At 45.8% G+C, this 19,239-nt stretch overlaps 1 protein-coding gene and 1 long non-coding RNA gene across 2 annotated transcripts; both read left to right on the forward strand.

Moving 5' to 3' along the window:
- Positions 1–484: 484 nt before the first annotated feature.
- LOC144134660 (uncharacterized) lies at positions 485–2,586 on the forward strand. The gene is made up of 3 exons (XR_013315198.1): positions 485–563; positions 657–746; positions 2,489–2,586. It is a non-coding gene; the product is annotated as an uncharacterized LOC144134660 (long non-coding RNA).
- Positions 2,587–2,926: 340 nt separating this feature from the next.
- LOC144134661 (uncharacterized) lies at positions 2,927–15,703 on the forward strand. Its single transcript, XM_077667522.1, has 7 exons — positions 2,927–2,983; positions 5,053–5,076; positions 5,960–7,412; positions 8,727–8,879; positions 10,136–10,608; positions 12,672–12,749; positions 15,273–15,703. The coding sequence occupies exons 3-7, from the start codon at positions 7,403–7,405 to the stop codon at positions 15,372–15,374; spliced, it is 816 nt and encodes a 271-aa protein (XP_077523648.1). The 5' UTR covers positions 2,927–2,983; positions 5,053–5,076; positions 5,960–7,402; the 3' UTR covers positions 15,375–15,703.
- The last annotated feature ends 3,536 nt before the right edge of the window (positions 15,704–19,239 follow it).

A 19,239-nucleotide genomic window follows, 5' to 3' on the forward strand; every position in this document is an offset into this window, starting at 1 on the left:
CGAGAAGGCACGATATCCCAAATTTCTTGTGCAGAGTGGTGAAGTTCTCACACGAGGGGGATTAATGGGTGTGGTACGGGCCGAATCGCCAGGTGTGGTTATGCTATATGTTCGGACACTGCAAAGCATGTGTGGTTGCTATACCTCCGGAGGGCAGGTATAATGATATCAACATAAAAATACACACATCACCACAAATAAACCTTCCACGAAGAAAGATACGAGATGGTGAGAACGAAGTTCGCGATTCCGGTAAGCCGACGAGAAAATGAATATTAGAATACCTTTAGATAAATCACTTAATAGTGCTACAACACAACACGGGTAAACGTTTCAAATTTTTCACAAATTATTTTGGTGTCACTAACTTCAAATCGTTTTGGTTGTGTTCAGCTTCTCAGGCTTTTTCTGCCCTATATTTTTCATGATGCAAACGCAGCCAATGCACCCAGGCACGCGGTATCGTCTACGAGGAAGAAGATAACAAGAAGCGGAGAAGAGGACGAGACAAGGCGATGCGGTCCAGCCAGCTCCTTTTCTTCAGAGACAACCAATGAACCTAGGTGACATTAGATCTGTGTTGTCACCCTGAACTTTGCCCCCAGCCTTTCTATCTTTGTCCTATCACCCCCGCCCTGGTTTCTTGCTCTTTTCAGAAGGATTCATACGCTCAGTCGTCCTGGCCCTAGCCCTTCACCTTGTGGTCCTCCGACATTGCCCCGCCATTTCGTTAAGCTGCACCGCAGGTGAGGAGAACGCGGTTTCTGCATTCTATACGTCGGGCTATCAAATATGCTCGCCAGTCATAGGGTGAGACAATTCAAGCCACAGTCTCCGCTTCTAACGGCTCCTGAAGCGTCTTCTAGAGCAGATTGGGATATTTTTTCCGGCCTCTGGACAACTCTGGAGAGCGCATAGAGGCGGCAGTTCTGCTTTTTACTGGCAAAAAATTGAAACATGGTCCTGGTTTAAGAATTTTTCACGGAATTCACGACGATGCGGCGTGGTGCTCACTTTCCCGAAGCACGCATCACCAAAGTGGCATCGATGTAGTGTGAACGTCCAGTCTGTTTTTATTGGGCCAAATGCACCAAAGAACACAGACCTCGCCTGCCCGATCTACTAATTATCCAGCTACTGAAATTCTGACCTCGTTGAGACCGAGCCATTCAGTAATGTCAAAATTGATCTCCATACATCCTACCGTGGGGCTGAAGCGAAATGAAAATAAGCCACCAACCAAAAGCAAAAAACGCAGCAGGACAACGTTTCTAAGAAAGAAACGTTGGTCTAATTTTTAGCATTGCCTCTTTTGTCATCACGCCTCGATGAATCGGGATTACACAAACTCTCAATTAGTGCACTGAATACAATCGGTGTGAGAGCGCTCAGACGCACGTAGGTGTACCAAAACTACCGATGTCGCACCTAACGTTTTCTGATCGACCATGTACCACAAAAGTGAGCGTGCTAATAAGCGGTAGATGGAGTTAAATGCATAACAGAACAGCTCTCGTCTGTGTTTTCTCTTTTTTCTGTCGTCTGTTTCGCGCCGTACTATCCACAATAAGCTGCTTCCAGCTTGGTCAGCTTCTACAATACATGAATCTTGGGTACATGGCATCTCCCTTTCAGCATGCGGATAATTTATGAAGACCTCAACACTACTGGATACACTGGCACATGGTGTAAAACGGAGCTCGTCAGTTTTGATACATTTTGTATCAATACACGCTCTGTGTGCATCGGTTATTTTTCATGCTTCGAGTGTTTTGCACTCGTTTCCCATCACAGCGTTCTGCACTGTGACTCTAGCAATGTCTCAGTAACATGCACTAGACAATCCCTGCTGGAATCACGTGCATTTGCTGGAATTACCAGGTGAAGCAACTTTCAAAAATAGGCTTTCTGAAGAAAAAAATATGGGTTTTGTGGCATGGTAATACTAGTGATTGCAGCTAACAGAAAACCGCTGAACCGTCTTAACTAGTGAGCTGGTTAACTAGCTTCTAATAAATAACTTTTGCGGTAGTCAGTAGTAGCCACATCAGTTCTTAGATTTTCCAAAACTCGATTATCCTCGGCGCTGTGACTGGTCAAATTTTTGTTGGTACATCCTGCTGAAATACGTGCGCATTCGAAAAGCAAATGCAGGCACGGCGACCACTCCGGCGCACGTAACTAGTCGAAATAGTAAAAATTATTCGAGGAACACACACCAAAGGTTATCGCGCTTTCGAAAATCTAAAAACTGATATCGCTATTGCTAACGAGAGGCTAAAAATATTTAGTTGCAAACCAGGCGCATAGCGCTTGTAGTTAAAAAGTCAGTTATTAGAAACTGTTTACCAGCATACTTATTGGAACATTTCGTCGGTTTTTGATGTGCACTACCACTGGTAATACTGTGCCGCAAAACCCCTAAACTTCTCTCAAATACTTTATATATCTAACTAGCTCGGCTTGTAACCTCTGATTATTCCTGCAGGGTCTGCCGTGGTGCTGATTCATCTGCGGGTCTTGTCTTCCAGCAGGGACGTCTCAAAAGCCCATCTCTGTCCCTACAAAGCGCTCCAATCTCAGCGCCATCATAGGCAAGTACATTGTTAAAATTATTTCTATATCCTAGTTTGCATTGGTTGTTTTGGACATGTTTCTCTTAAAACTGGGACCAGCATGCACACTACTTGAACGAAATAAAGCAGCGCACTTTTATGGCGGCTTCAGCTCGTTCATAAAGCGTAGGGTTCGTTGGTAAAGCAAAATACTTAGCCCCTGAAACTTTGATCACTCATTGCTTAAAGAATAATAGTGGTTTCACAATGATTTGACAAAGTGTTCTAGAAGGTGCCATTTTCCCTAAGCCGTCAGTGTTGCAGTCTTAATTGGTCTCTTCAACTCAAACTTCGTGCTTGCTTTTTCTCCTATAGGAGACGCAGCGGGTGTTTCCAGCCCGGCTTGCACCTGATGGAGCGAGGGCGGGGTAAGTGTCTCCATATGGCGATTGATAGGGATTTTAAATTGGCACATCTCAAAATGTTAGATGAGGTTATAGAGGAGACGTTTACGTCAGCAGCGTTGCCGATTTGTCGCTCATCAACAAATGCTAGTATAGGTTTGAGAGTTGTTTTGAGTGAACCGAATCGAGTTATAAAGTGGTTATGGAGCTTTGAAGCAAAATTCAGGCTATATATTGATCAGTTTCTGAACGTTTCTGAAGGGCACAGAGTGGAGAAGAGGTTGTGCTTCCCTCTTTTATGTCATCTTGGTGCTACTTGCTCTTTCACAAAAACAGCTAGGCACAAAACAAACGACTCACTACGGCAACTCTCTCTTCCTTTCTTCTTTCACTCCCTCCTTTATTCCTTCCTTTACGGCGCGGTTCAGGTGTCCAACGATATATGAGACAGATACGGCGCCATTTCTTTTCCCCAAAAACCAATAATATATATAATGCTTCAAGAAGCGTTTAAATCGGTTCTGCCGTGTTCCTGCTTTCGAGAAAACTATTGTTGAAAGCAGTGCTGAATTTTTGCGCGCGGCTTTTATTTTGGTACCAGTCATCATAAAATATAATAAATATAATAGGGCCCCTTAACTCACCTTAAGAGGGCTATGCGATAGCGGTGTGTTCAGGATCCATTGTGCACAAATGGAAGTTGATGAAGACAATACATCCAAAGCAGAGCGCGAGAGACCGGCAGTTAAAACACGCACGATGTTCAACTTCGGTGGTGGTGTTGTGGGTTAGGGCGCGCGACTACTGACCCGGAGTTCCCGGGTTCGAACCCGACCGCGGCGGCTGCGTTTTTATGGAGGAAAAACGTTAAGGCGCCCGTGTGCTGTGCGATGTCAGTGCACGTTAAAGATCCCCAGGTGGTCGAAATTATTCCGGAGCCCTCCACTACGGCACCTCTTCTTCCTTTCTTCTTTCACTCCCTCCTTTATCCCTTCCCTTACGGCGCGGTTCAGGTGTCCAACGATATATGAGACAGATACTGCGCCATTTCCTTTCCCCAAAAACCAATTATTATTATTATTATTAAAACGCTACGATTGGCTTTTGGTGGGCGCGTGACACTTGTGACGTCATCCCTATATCGACTTATCAGTGAACTTTCTAGCATCCGGCGCTGGCTTGATGTAACGATAGCGCTGTCATCAAAACCATTATCAGCCTGACTTCGACCATTGCAGGGCAAAGGCCTCTCCCATATCGCTCCATTTAACGCGGTCCTGTGCCAGCTCCAGTCACCCTATCCCAGCAAACTTCTTAATCTCTTCCACCCACCTAACTATCTGCCACCTCCTGCTAAACTACACGTGTACTACAGCTTTACGCTATCTCATTAATATCGTATTTGATGGATTATTACGCAGTATATTTGGTTCATAGGGGTTATCACGAATTTCAGAGAGATGGAAAAAGGGAGCTCTGTCTGCAATTTTCCTGTGCAGTTTATGTATCATGTACTTGTGTTAGTATGAGCTGAAAAGCTGACCTTAGCCTGGCGCCGCCTGTGAGCTTGGCAGTGAAGTATTGGTGACGCCCTAGATTCTCTTTCTCCACTGCTCTCATATAATGGCCACCATTAGACACTTAACCTGAACATGGGACATCTCATAGGGCACTCATCTATCCTCGATTTCTGAACCATATTTTAGAGTTCTAATCCTGGAGTCCTAAGCTAACCCTGATTTTCACATGTGGGCTTGCAAGGAGTTGAGCCACTCGTAGACTGAAGAGTTCTGGGAGAGGGCTAGCATGACGTTCAGTAAGAGCGGGCCGAACATACGATCTCTTTATATCGCCTCATCTCTTGCGGAATGCTATCGGCATTGCAAAAGGCATTCCTCCAATAGGATTAGATGGGAGGGGGCGGGGACGGGAAAGGTGGTCTAATTCTAAATAGTAAGCTCCTAATAAATTTAACTTGTGACTTGTTTAGTGTTCGCTTCGCGTACAGTACTCGTGCATATTTCGATGTACATTCCGCAAGGAGATAGGTCTCTGGCGATCTTTTCAAGAATTATTTCATCTCTTTTTTTCAGTCATAGAATCAAGCGAATTCATCAGTAAGTATCGTTGCAACGTCTTCGTAGTATGCGCAAATAACAGGGTCGGCGTCATGGCGCCCTTTTCCCTCACGTGTACTTGACCGCATGAACGTCAGTCAACTATCTATTCATTCATCATTACACTGGAAACTGGTTTGTTGTCATGTCTTAGTTTCGAAGATATGAACACGGTTTTTGTCGCGTATAGAACACAGTAAAAATTTTAAACCCCTCTCTAGCCAGCCTAGCAACTGATAGAGTTATTGGACTCGGGAAGGCACGTACAAAGGAAAACTTTCTGATGCTCTTGGATCTGAATGGACGGCGACATCCCCCAGAAGTGCGTCTTCTGCAATAAGCCAATAACTACCTCTGATGGCCGACAGGTGGCGCAGCAACTAGTTGCCTACAGTCGTTCGTGACGGGCTAGAGTGCAATAGTGTAAAAGCTTGCTCGACTGAGGAGGAATCACCACACCATCACCGCGCTAAGGCAAGGCTCTCGCGCGCTGTTTACGATGTGCATTGTGTGGTCAAGCAATGCGGTAAGCATTGCGCACGCGGGCCAGTGTGCTGTATTAGCGCACAGAGTTGACTAACCCCAAGCTCAGAGAGCACAGGCCAGAGAGACACAACGCTCATTGCCGTCGTTGTTCGTGAACAGTATGAGTATCAGCCACGTAACCTGTGTGGGCGGAAGAGGCGGTATCAGGGGCCGGCAGGTTGGCATCTATGCCAATCATAACGTGTTTAATTAATTGTATAGTGAAGTCTTCCGTGTACACTGTGGGCGTCGTCGTTCTGTGCATGTGTCCGTTGTGGATAGGGCTGCTGTGCTTGCGTCGAACGTTGTTCATGCGCATCCTTGGAGATTTTCCCAATGATTCTGTTTTTTTTTCAAGTCTTAGAAATATACGAAGAGTCCAGTAAGTACATCAGCATCATCATTGTATCAAGAACTATAAACAACTCAGGCCTTACAGCAATCTTTGCCGTCCTGTTTAATTGAAAACTTCAGTGTCGAATAACCAGTGCTAAAGCATTAAGCCAGATGGCGTTCAGTCCGCTTCCCTTAGTTGAATACCAGTTTTTTTTTTCTTACGGCTAAAGCCCATCTCACATTTTTCCTCGCGCTAACACAATGTCATTCCGAATCTTTAAATAAACTGTGCCATTTCACTTACATGCACAGTTTTCCCGCTTGCCACAAACCCGTCTGTGTGACGTTAGAAAGCCTCACGCCCTTCTCTCTGCATTTCAGCCTCAGAAGCAGAGTAAGTGTTTTCTCACCCAAGAAAAAATTGTCCCCGCCAGAAAGGACTGAAGCAACGAGCAGGTTTACGGTAGCAATGCACCGGATGTTAATAGCTTTCAGAGCCAGCCAGGCTACTGACGGTGTTATTGATCACTAAAAGGCCGGACAGAGTAAAAATACCTGATGGGCCTTTTGCTGAAGATCACTGTGATATATGTGAGCGCCATAATATGGTACGCTCGCAGGAGAGGCCTCTGACTATCGTCAGGTTGCGCATGAACGCGACGCAGAAGTTCGGGCTTGATGGAGAATATTCTTAGCAATGAAACAGCGCACAACTCTTCCCTGTTCCTGTCACTCACGTGCTGCTCCCGCTTCCCAGCATAATCGCCTATTTTAACCTTCCAAATTATTATGCGCCAAAGTCACAAGCGTTTTCTTTGTTTTCGTTACCATCCACTCTGCAACCGTACAACCCCATCGGTTAGCATTTCTTCGGGTTGCATCCACGCTGAAGTTATTTTCTTCCTTTGGTTTCTGGTAGGACATCATTCAGACCAGTTCACTAATACCTAGCCAGTTCTGTAATACTATCAAATGTATGTTTGTTGACATAGGCAACAACTACCTTAGTATACTTCATAGCTAGCTGCTTTGTTCTCTAAGTTCAAATGTCTGGATTGGCCAGCACTAAGATACAAATACTACATCTTTCATTTAAAGAATGTCGCCAAGCTTCTGAAATGCTTACAAAGCTCTCGCCACACGAACTTTAGTTTATCTTTCAATATTTCTGTATTTCTTCTCATGGTGAGGAGCAGCAGTTAAAGGCTGGCCTAGAGAGACAAATGACAGGGGCAGACAGAAAGACAGAATCAGAGACCCAGAGAGAGAGAGACAGACTGATAGACAAAGACAGGCCTGCAATACCTACCGTGCCCCTGAAGAGGTTCTCTCAGCTCTACAGGTGAAATCTGGGAACGAACCTTCCAGGGTGGAGGACGGTAACAGAGGGACATTCGTGGGCGTGGTCTTCTGCCTGGTGCTTCTGGGCTTCACAGGGCTCTGTACCTACTTCGTGTGTGGATCGATGAGCAAAGGTAAGCCAACTTCAAAGATGTTCGAATAAACTTGAATATGAGCGGCAATTGCTCAGGATTTCAAACTAAGGAACAAAATAGACTGTGTGCACACAGTGCCGGGTTCAAGAAACGTTTCTAACGGGACATCTTGAAGTTTTCGTCACAGCGGAAAGCACGGCGTCATCCGGGCGCTGTTTTGTCGCAAACTTCACGCCATGCGTGTCGTGAATAAAAATAATTCTTATTATGTGAACTATACGTCGGCGCGCGTCTCAAGCGACTTACTTTATAAAGTAATTGATTTAATGCAAACAAAAAACTCCGTAAACTTCAGTCGTGATTCGAACCCCCACACTTGGTAGCTAGCCATAGGCACGCTACCGACTAGAGGACGTATGCGCGCTGGCTTAGCTGAGGTGTAAGGGAGGGTTGATGTATGTGTGGCACTTGCTTAACTTGAAGCTTAGCAAAGTGGTAATTCCTGCAGCGAGATCAGACGTGCTACTTAATGAGACACTAATTAGAGTAGAATATGTGTGTGAACTGCAGTGTCGAACAGTTCGAACAAAAGAATACGGAAACTGTGTAGTAATAATTGTGATAAATGTCTGAATATGAACACATATCATTCACTATGTGTGAAGAGAAACTTATGAAGGGAACCGTTAACGCTGTTGTGTCATTGCCTTTAGGGCGGAACTTAATTGCACGCCTAATTTTTGTCTTCTGTCTAGAAAGCGATCCACCAGTGATTATAGTACTGAATGATGATACCCAAACATAGGTAAATCCGTTGTTTCGGTTCTTGTTTAAGTCGCTCCGTACAGAAATAAAACGGATGTAGGTTTATTTTTAAAGCAAGTAATTACCTCGCAGTGATGTTTTTGACGGTTTTCAAGTAAAATGGCTCTACAGGCCTCCACCTCGCCGATGTCAAAAGAAGTTTTCCGCATTCCTAACTGAAGTCAGGAGGACGACCCGTCCAAGTGAACAGGGCGGCCCAAAGACACTGGCCGCATGCCGCCAGGGTAAATAAGTCGAAGAAAACTTTCGCATTCCGTACCTTCCGTTCTGTAATCCTAATGGTAGTGAGATAATATCTGAATTCATCATGTGCTTCAACTTGAAATGAAAAAAGGCATTTGCGTGAATTAAAACATATTATACCAGGAGGCTACCTTTATCTCGCTTGTCAAAGTTTCAGTTAATGCTAGGAAGCATAAAGGATGCTACCGCAAATGAGTGATGCCTGCTTTTCAAATACTAAAGCGCTTCTCAATCTTCCGATAGAAGTTAGTGGGTCACACCTGACTATAGGGTGGTGCGATGCAGATGACGATGTCATGGACATCAGTGACGTGGACGGCGATGACACGAACGGGGACAAGAGGAGGCCAAGTTATCCCTCGCAGCACCATGAGAGGATTCCACAGAGCACTCGAGCACCACCAATTCCGCCAAAGTCCCCTTCTCCTCAGCCGTCCGGTTAGTGGGCGCTTTATTTCCGCTAAGCGATTTACACAACAAAGAGTAGCCCTAACGAGTTTGCAATGAGAGCGCTGGGCTAAAAATTGCGCTAAAGCAGAGTGAGACACGATGGGGCCAAGACCAGTTGCTGCATTTAGGCTTACTGCATTCTAGCCTTACTGATTGTATGGCAAGGGACTGTAAACATATTTTGTGACGTTTAGGAAAAACGCATAATCATTCTTCCATGATGTGGCATCAGCCATAATGTGCATTGATGCTTCCGGTTTAGGGCGGGTGAGATGAAAGACTTTGTAAAGCATCGCGCTGACATCGTGGAAAGATGCCGATGTGGCTGGGGACCCTGTGAGATAAGTGTTGGTCTCTTTGGTGGCAGCCGACCCGTCACCTGTAGAAGCTTGGCAGCACAGGAAGGTATGCATGTCCGGCATTCTCTGGCGAAAATTCTGAAAATTAGAACATTGTAAAACATTGTTATCGAAATATTGAAAGCAATGGTTCATTATTCTGATATGTAGCAAAAATATTTCATTGATGGCATCGAACAGATAAGACTGCCATAGAAAACAATGTGGGAAACGCTTTCGACGATAGCGGAAACGTGAATAGAAAACATATACAAGACAGCCGTCGGGTGATCTGCGGATATATTGATTGTTATAGTGAAACATTACATTGTAGGAAAAACTTGCGTTCATAACCGGTTTCCCGCTCCAAAATATTTTTGTCCAGAATTGCTGGCTATGGAAACTTTAAAAACTAACGAGCCCAACTATATAGTGGAGCTAGCTGGTTGGAGAAAGCTGCGGAAAGTGTTCGGTTCTCTTGTCACTCGTGGGAAGAGGTTGTGTGCCGTGCCGGTCGATGCTATGAGCAAAGAAATACAGGTCACGCATGTCGAACTCACATTTGGCCCTCTTGATGATCAAAACTTAGTCAGCGTTGTGGCGATAAAAGCTGCCGGAGATGTTGAAACATCGGTCTTCATCACTGCTAAAAGGAGATAGTCATCGATGTAAGCCGTGTAGAGCGAGAACTGAAAGTTCGACATGCAGGCATTCCTCCTAGGTGGAGGGATTTGGTTGCAGCATTTCGTGACAGTTATCTCTACACGCGTCCGTTAGCTCTAGCCGCAGTTAATGAGTTAGTGTTGCTTGTGGGAGGCATTAAAACTTGAAATAATGATCTGCACATGTCGGCGCCGGCTGTCATGGAGGCCACTAACCTCTCCTCCACGGCTCTCGCAACCACAGTGCCCATGTCGACGACTGCGACTATACGCGACACTACCTGCACGACAACGCCGACGACCATTCGCACGGCTACCCCGAAGAGTACCCGCACGACAATACCGACGACGCCTACAAATACCCGAAAGACACACCGATCCACGACATCAATGACTACCCGGACTACTACAGGCGCAAGCACCAGACCGATTACGCCAACGACGACCACCTGCACGACAGTACTGACAGCACCTATCACTACCCGAACAACCGGGCGAGCCACTACCTCAACGACCACTCGGACTTTTACAGGCACGAGCTCCAGAACGACTGTGCCAAGGCTGACCACCCTGATGACAATACCGACGACGCACACAATTACGACATTCACCAACCGAACTACTACCTCAACAATCACCCGGCCTTCTACAAAGACGAGCACAAAACCGCCTGAGCCAGGGACCACCGCCCGACTGACGCAGACTACGCCGGGACAAGTAAGCACATGTGGTTCATAGGAAGGAGGTGTACTAATTTTTAAGATCGAAATTGGTAAGATTCAAATAGAAAGCTTCAAATTACAAATCCGAATTGTAGACATAGACCTGTATTCCGAGCAAGCATTAGGAGTAAACGCGACGCGGATTTACCTGGTGGAAGAATTTTCCGACAAATGGATTCCTGTTCACATTTACGAAATTCCAGATGTGCCGGTGGATTTTCATGGGTAGTTTGAAAGGCTGCCTACGGTACAGATGTGCTGCAGCTTTAAAACTTTCGCTGCGGTCACGGACATTCAGCCCTTTAGAATCTCGATAAATTTCTGCCGTTCTCTGCTTTTTTCGTTAGACTAGATTTTGCCGATGCAACGTCTCGTATCTTCTGTAAGTCGCGACGTCTGCCTTTCTGTATACGGTACTTTTCATATCTGTATGTTTTTGCTTTGGTTACTCGACGAGCAGTGAACCTTAATGCAAATTGCCATAGTTACTTGCTCGTGGGCTTTTGGTAAGGAGTGAAGGAAAATAATAGTGGTAGCATGTTACAGTAAGCCAGACCAGTAAGCCAGACAGTAAGCAAGACTGGAGTAATTTGTTTATTTAAAGCACTAATCTCGCATTGCTTACAGCACGTAAATCTGCAGATATGAATATTTGCCCTGTTCATACGTTCTTTTCGCTGTTTAGGTTTTTATATCCAGAACTTTTGAGGCACAACACTGTAGTCTAAGAATTTTATGTAACTATCATTTATAATTCACTAACAAATTTCTGAAGACTTGCGCAGAATAAAACTAGGAAGCTATAGAAAATGATTCATATTAAATACGAAACAGCACAGTAACCTCTACAAATATTATAAGAAGTTTAACGTTAATAGAAAATAAGAGCTGCTTTGGTAAGGAAAGAAAGTCAAATGTATAATCTCTTGGCCTTAACTTAAAATGAAAAAGAACTTAAGCAGGGCATTTTACACAAACATAATAATCCGTCGGTCGGTCGCTTGCGGTCACGGAGTTGATTCCAAGACAAGGTAAGCATGGCGAGCTGGTGCGGAGAGTCAGATCGCAGAATGTGATGCAGTTGGCGAGGATAGGGGAGCTGCATCTGGGACTAGACAAGGTTAATTGGACGAATATGCGGAAGGCGTTTGTTCTGAGCTGCAGAGAGGTTGATAACTACAATGACAAAGGAGAAGAATCTCCCTCCCTTCGTCTAAACGGCAGCCAGAAATAGTGCATGTCGGTAACACGTAGCAACCAGCAGTCTGACTCGTCAACTCTTAAGATCCAGTTGTGCGGATATTGCTTCGTCCCTACAAGATGTCGTCGTTATGTGACCAGGTATCATGGCACCGGAATACGGAGTGCCATTTGTGCTAGGTCTGGCTCCACTTTTAGTGCTGATGGCTTTTACACAGCACCTTTCAGAGCCCGACGTTGTGCGGAATCCACTGTGTTCTCTTCAATTTTTTACTTTAAAACGAGAGTGAGCATAACTCACTGGCCTCTTTGTTCTGTGTAGTGGCTTACCTGGTCATGTGTTAAAATAAATCTCAGAGCCATTTTAATAGGTCACGTTACTGTCAATCTTGAGCGGTCGATGAGTTAAAAGACAAAATAAGTAATGGCCCTAAGTACATTTATTCCAGTGGACCACTTGATTAATTAAATTAGATATAAATGACATCAACGTTTGCGAATCGTTGAATAAAAGATTATCCAAATATAGTATGCTCCTCACACATAACGTGGTTTTACCCCAGAGTTTCTAACTAATTCAACCCTTACAGCACTTAAGAAAGTTGTGCTTACCTAAAAGATTTATCTTGGTGCTATTCGGTCATTGCTGCGTTTGCACCCTGATTTTGTCATCTACATCCTCAATAAACAACCTTAAATTTGGCTAGGACAGTTATGCATATATAGGTGGTCATCATGATGTGTGGCCCTTAGGGTAGTCTGCTGAAATGGTATTGACTTGCGTATTAACGTCGATTTATACCGGTACTTATAGCCACCCTGTGATAAAAGGGAATCATAGCGTCAACATTTCCACAGGAAACTACCACTCCACGCCCAGGGGGAGACGTTCCGCGCCGCCTGTGGCGCCACACCTCTTTCCTACACAGACATTCGGTAAGTGACTGTGTCCTCTCACACACATCATTACCATATCGAATAGAGAGAGTTCCGCTATTGAGCTTGGAATGCGGGCACCGAGCAGTGAATTTCGCGAACATGGGATAGGGCACGCATGGAACAGGGCCAGGTTCTACCTTCGAGGGTACTGATTGTATTGCGGGGCACATGATCGGTATTTGAAACCCCTTCATTTATCCCGAACCGCGCCGTATGGGAAGGGATTAAGCAGAGAGTTAAAGAAGACAGGAAGAAAGAGGTGCCGTAGTGGAGGCTCCAGAGAAATTTCGACCATCTGAGGATCTTTAACTTCAGTGCACCGTAATGATCCCTAGATGGTCAAAATTATTTCGGAGCCCTCCACGGCGGCACCTTTTTCTCTTCTTTCACTCTTTCCTTTATCCCTTCCCTTACGGCGCAGTTCAGGTGTCCTCCGACATATGAGAGACAGTTACTGCGTCATTTCCTTTCCTGAAAACCAATTTTCATATAATTTCATGTTAGAATGCTGATATACAGCACCGGATACGATGACAATTACGCGCAAGCGCGAATCCTCGACGTAAAATCTCTTGCGCTATCCCGTTCAGCAAACCTTCTGAAATATGGAGCCTGTTCTTTTTGCTTGTTTACTTGTGATTAAACATGTGTTGTGCGGGTTTTATTCCCGGCATTGACACTAGTGCCGCCGCCATCTGCTCATGTCCTAAAATTGGTCGCTTTTCATGAACGGATTTTCACTGGATGTATTGCAACTGATACGTTTAAGTTTTGCTTCGTGGCTTGCTTGATGACGTCATTTTCCTTTGCCTTCTGGGAGCCTGACACAAAATAGTACCTTGAATTTTTATATCTACTTCAAACTGCTGCCGATACCGTCTGATTCACCGTGACAGTGCTTCCTCTGTGTTTGGCGCATAATGGTCTGAGTGGATTGTGCGCCATAAAACCCAATACAATACAATCCTATTTTTTAAATTATAACGTTATTTTCAACAATCTTGTAAGCCTCTGCCATAAATAATTCCCCGGCAGAAATAAGGTTGACGTTTGCACGAAAACAACTAAAATATTTACGTGGCATCTATATATGTGTTGCCTTTACTATTTTGACATATTCCAGAGCGAAATTTACTGGCCCCACGCTCACCAATGGGCAAACTCTTTTTGAAACTTCCTGTCCCCTCCCCCTTATTTCCTTCTCTCATGTTTCTGTTGAGGGTTGCACCGAGAGTGGGAGAGTTAACAGCGGCTTTCTTTTCCTCATGGACTCTATACAGCCTCCCCCCTTCTTCCTCCCCCAAGAATAACGTGTGCACCATCTGGAGATTATCAAATCCTTCTCCGTGCACTCGGTGGTTGCAGCTAGTGCAGCCGCATGTCACAAAAACGCTAAAACAGCGTAAAAAGGAGACCCGCAGTGGTGCTGAAACTTCCGATTGTCGCTGCTGTGGAACGCGGTTTGTCGCGCTGACCGCAGCGGCAAGTAATGCGAATTCCTATTGCTGGTTAGACTTTTCCCTCTCTTTCTCATGTAAAAGGACAAAAAAAAAACTCGCCGCGCAAAACCCGATTATCCAGCTTGTTTATACAATCCTGTCGTGGTTTGTTGCGCGGCCTGGTGAAGAAATATAGCTGAAGAAATCCATACGTATCTGACGACTGTGGATACCAACAGTGACGTTTCTGCAGCAGTACAGCTCTTCCCAGCCCAAACATATTCGACGACACAATAAAGCAAAACTTTAATCACCCAAAGTAAGAAGGGGGAGGGTGGGGGCAACAAAATGTACAAGGGTTGCGAAAATTTTTTGTGTTATCTCCATTCTTGTAGAGTGGTCCAAATACTTGTCTAGAGCGCTCGAGCGGCGTGCTCTGTTGAGAATTTTTGACAACTGCCAGTGTCTGTCGGTCCCGATGCAGTTTTTACATACATGAGGAAATAAACACAATCTGTGGGATAGTTAGCGCGCGATGACGTCAAACTTAAAATTGGCCACTTAAAATTACAGAATTGTACTCTCCGGTGCGCGCTTTTGAGCGCTCTAGACAAGTGTTGGGACGACTGTACGTTGACGTCATTTCGACAGAGAAGACAAGTAGGAAGATGTGCCCTTCCAGCCGCGGATCATGGCTGGAAGCCCTGGTCCAATCCACGACTAGTAGCTTGCCTGACTGAGGCAGTCCTGGCATCTCATACAAACAATGCTACATTGTGGAGATGAAAAAAACTGAACAAAATACGAGATGATTCCTGAATGATACGAATTTGTGAGAAGGGCCTGTCATCTTTAGATGATAAAACGAGACTTCTATCTTTTGAAGAACATAAGTGCAGCGTTGCGCTGTGGTTGCCGTGTCTAGCGCCTAAAGGTGTGCCTTACATGCAATTGGATTCGCGTGTTAATGTGAAATTTGAACGCATTGTCAAACTTCGGTCAAATATGTGCGTGCGCAGATGATGCCAGGCATGGTGGGCTTCCGTTTGAATGTGTGCGTCGGTCGCGCGCTTCCATGCAGCCCTTTGGACTGCAGATCTCCGCACATCACAGTTCGCGGCCGAAGGGCGTGGCCTGTGCTCGACGTCAATCTGGCTGCCCACGTCAGCAAAAACATCCCTGAGACTGAGAAGTTGGAGAACATCCTCAACCACTTCGAAGGTTCCGCTAAACTGCGGGCTCATGACCTGCCTCGGAAAGACCCGCTAAAAGCCGTTATGCTGTGTGTGCGCGCCTCTGCAAAGTGCTTGCAAACAGCGCGAATTCTGCGTGCATGCCCACGCTTGCTGTTGTGACGATTACGGGCGCTTCGTTGACACCGCACAGCGGACGTTTCACCTTACTATCGCTGGTGTTTTGCGCTACACTCTGTGTAGTACTTTGCAACCAAACAGACGAGGTCCCCGATCCTACCCCCCCGTTACTGCCGTAGACATGACACACATAATATGAGCGCTGCCCATGGTTCCAATTGTTTTATATTAATTTCTGTATGTTGGCTATCCTTATCAGTACAATGTTAAGCCCATTCCTGCTGTGTTCTGAATGACCGCTTGAGACATGCATTGGCCTCTTTGGCATTGACCAGCGCGTGCTTGACCGTGCAAGTCATTTGAATGTTTTTAAGGAACCGGTACGGTATATCTATCGCACAGAAGTTCTCAGTCAGTGGCGGTTCTGTTGTTATCATGCCGGCAGAATTTTAGGTATACAGGGAGGAGTATGGTCCAGCTACGCCGATCAAAGGACAAAGGCCTCTCTCACTGAAGGCCTCCCTGACTGTCTTCTTTATCTGCTGTTCTTTATCCTCCTCGTCAAGTTTTAGTGAGGAAAACATTTAAAGGGACATTGGGAGGAAACTCAAGTTAGCCTGTATCGATCTATGACTACTTTGTAATGATAAATAGTTACTTGACCGATAGTTTCACTAAAAATTGAGGTTTTTGTATGCTAAAACTAGGCCAAAAGTTAAATACGGATGTAGCCACCGCATGGCGCTTTCCCATGTATACTGCGCAGCACCGACAATTTTTTTTTTGAGCGTGGATTCCAGAGTCAAGGCTACACGGCATTTCACCTCAAAACTGGGGTGACTGAGTCCTTGTTGGTGGAGTAGCTAGGATTTTTACTCGGACTGAGGGGAAAATTAGAATGGAATGCGCTCATCAATAAATGTATATTGTGTTCCCAACCCAAATAAGCCATCATATCAACAAAAAGCCATCCATTGATTTATCTTTTATGCCATTTTTCTTGTTTGTCCTGCAGTTTTCTAGAAGGAATCTTCTAAAGGGTGGTCTGCGCGTACCTTACTCGTATTAATATATCGAAGAAACGTATTTTGTGGGTCGGAGTATATGTATAGTACAGCTAAATACTGTCATCATCTCTTGACCGAAAATTCATGCCGCTATTTGCATTATTGTTACAGTGACAATTTTTTGCACAAGTGGGTGATAAGGAGATGCGTACTTAATGCGCAATAAGAGTGGCGCTTCCTAACCACTATCGTCACCTTATCCACCGTAGCATCTGTGCCAAAAATAACTTTACTCGAGGCGGTTCACCTCAAGAGGAGCATTCAGTGACATACAGATTGAGGAGGTGTGAATCAGACCAGACATTTTTTGTTTTATTCTCTTACTGCCGCTCTGGCTGCTGTCGTCTTAAACATTGGCATTAGTAGCAACCTATGTTCGTGTAGCACCTCCGAGTAATTATGCAGTGTTTCGCGATGTGGCGACAAATGTGTCCTATGACTTTGCATTTGGCCTCGACAAAAATGCTGCCAGCGGAGCTGCAGAACAAAGCAGGCGGCACGGAAAGAATATGCCACACTCCAAAATTTCCACTGATTCTAAGGGGCTTTCTGCAATGCAACCGCAAGCTACCGATGAGATCCTAACCCTCGAACTCTAAATTTTGAGCCTGTTGCTCTAGCTACGAATCTATGGTGACGGCTTTCCTTCCTTCTGCATCCTGGCGTATTTATGTGTAATGGAACCGAGCCTTGAGAGTGTTCACCAGCGCCCCGTAGGAACGCGATCGAACGGTGAGCGTGGAGGCTGTGCGAGAAATCTCGTATGATACCTATGGTGCCAGGACTATCAGAAACGAGAACCTCGCCAGCTATTAATCAAAGGAAGAGAAAAGAAGAGCTCGTTATGACATATATGACGTTCCGTTATGCATGTCAAAACGAGCCCTTCTTTCTATTCCCGTATCTGCTGAAAGTTTATCGAAGACCTCGAATCTGGAACCTTGATGCTATAGGTAGCATGATAGAGTGCTCGCACAGCTGCCACGCTCACCGGTCGACTGCGTTCCTACGGGGTACTCGCGATAATGCAGGACGTACTACGTCCGCCGCTTTGGGCCAGAGTGGCGCTGGTGAACACACTGAACGCTAGGTTACATTCAAGTAACACTTGTTGCTGGGCTAGTTGGTGCATAGGTCTATAGTTGGTGCAGGCCTGGATGCTTGCGTCAACGCACATAACGATGGAGCCATGCGGCAGATTGGCGTCTGTCTCTGTAATTCGGGTCGCGAAACGACGATGCCGCGCGGGTAGTTGATGGCCGACGTAGATCAGTTTGCTTGTTGTCGCTTAGCTGCACAAAGCGCCTAGGAGGAAGAGCTGGCGGCGGCTGTAGAATGGAGTGTGATGAAGCATATGCTCTGAGTGCACACGCTGTGTAAGACTTGACTTTAGGCGGCGGGCACCGCGTCGTTTGCTGCACCAGCTCATCTAGTGTATTCAGCCCCCCAAGTGATGACCCTCATTGCCTCTCGATCAACAGCTTCTAGACGATCCCATTGAGCCCTCGTCAAATGCTGTAATTGGGCTTGCTAAACGAAGCGCGGTTGCCCAACCGCCCGCACCAACTGTCCTGCAACATGAGAGCGGGCTCCACCTGTTTTAGGAGCAATGCATCTAATCAGACCCAACGCCTGAATAGCTTGCTTTTCAGCCCGAGAAAGCCAAGCAGTACCTGTTCCTGACTCGTGCATTGTCAAGCCCAAGGTTTTTATGGTCGAACTTTCTTGACTTGGAGCTACGGATAGATGGAGACGAACTGGTATTGCAGCCAGTTTACGGCGCCTCAGCGGTTGGCGACTGACACGAACGTGATTTTGCTCACTGAAAGCTGCAGACCAATTGCCGAAGCAAAATTCGACGTAATATCTATGGCTGATTGTAGGCCTGCTGCTTGAGTCAAGTCGTCGTGAGTGCTCCACACCGTTATATCATCAGCATACAATAAGAACTTATTCTCAGAGACACCATGCAAGCGCCAAGCAAGGGGTATAAAAGCAATATTAAATAATGTTGGCGATAACTCGTATCCCTGGGGAACGCCGCGAAGAGGCACAAATGATCCGACGGCCTCACCGGCAAAGCGTATGGCAAAGTTTCAGCCTTCTAGGAAGGATTTAACAAAATTGCCTACTCTAACGGAGAAATGCAGCATGTCAAGAGATTCCAGGATGGCAGCGTGACTGATATTATTGTGCGCCTTTTCAGCGTCCATGGCCAGTACAGTACGTATATTGTGGCTGGGAGTTGAGGCCACAACTGCTGACGCCAAGAAAGCCAATCGATATTCTGTACCTATGGACGTACGAAAGCCAATTTGGGCGGGATGGTAGAAACCATGGTGCTCAAGCCACCACAACAGTCGTGTGGCAAGCATTTTTTTGGTAAGCTTTCATAAAGTTGGCGTAAGCGATATAGGCCGGGAATTTCCGAGGTCTGTCGGCGGCTTCCCCAGGTTTGGTATGGGGATCACAATAGCCGATTTCCAGGTTTCTGGTACGACACCTTCTATCTATACCTTGTTAATGGTCGCGAGGAGTTGAGGCAGTGCAGCAGAACTTAAGTTCTTGTAAACCTCGTATAGAATGGAGTCCGGACCGGGCGCAGTCTTCCGACGGGCCTCGTCTATTGCTGCAAGCAACTTGGGCATTGAAAATGGGCTTGCAATTC

This window comes from Amblyomma americanum, chromosome 5, assembly GCF_052857255.1.
Source record: "Amblyomma americanum isolate KBUSLIRL-KWMA chromosome 5, ASM5285725v1, whole genome shotgun sequence".
NCBI lineage: Eukaryota > Metazoa > Arthropoda > Arachnida > Ixodida > Ixodidae > Amblyomma > Amblyomma americanum.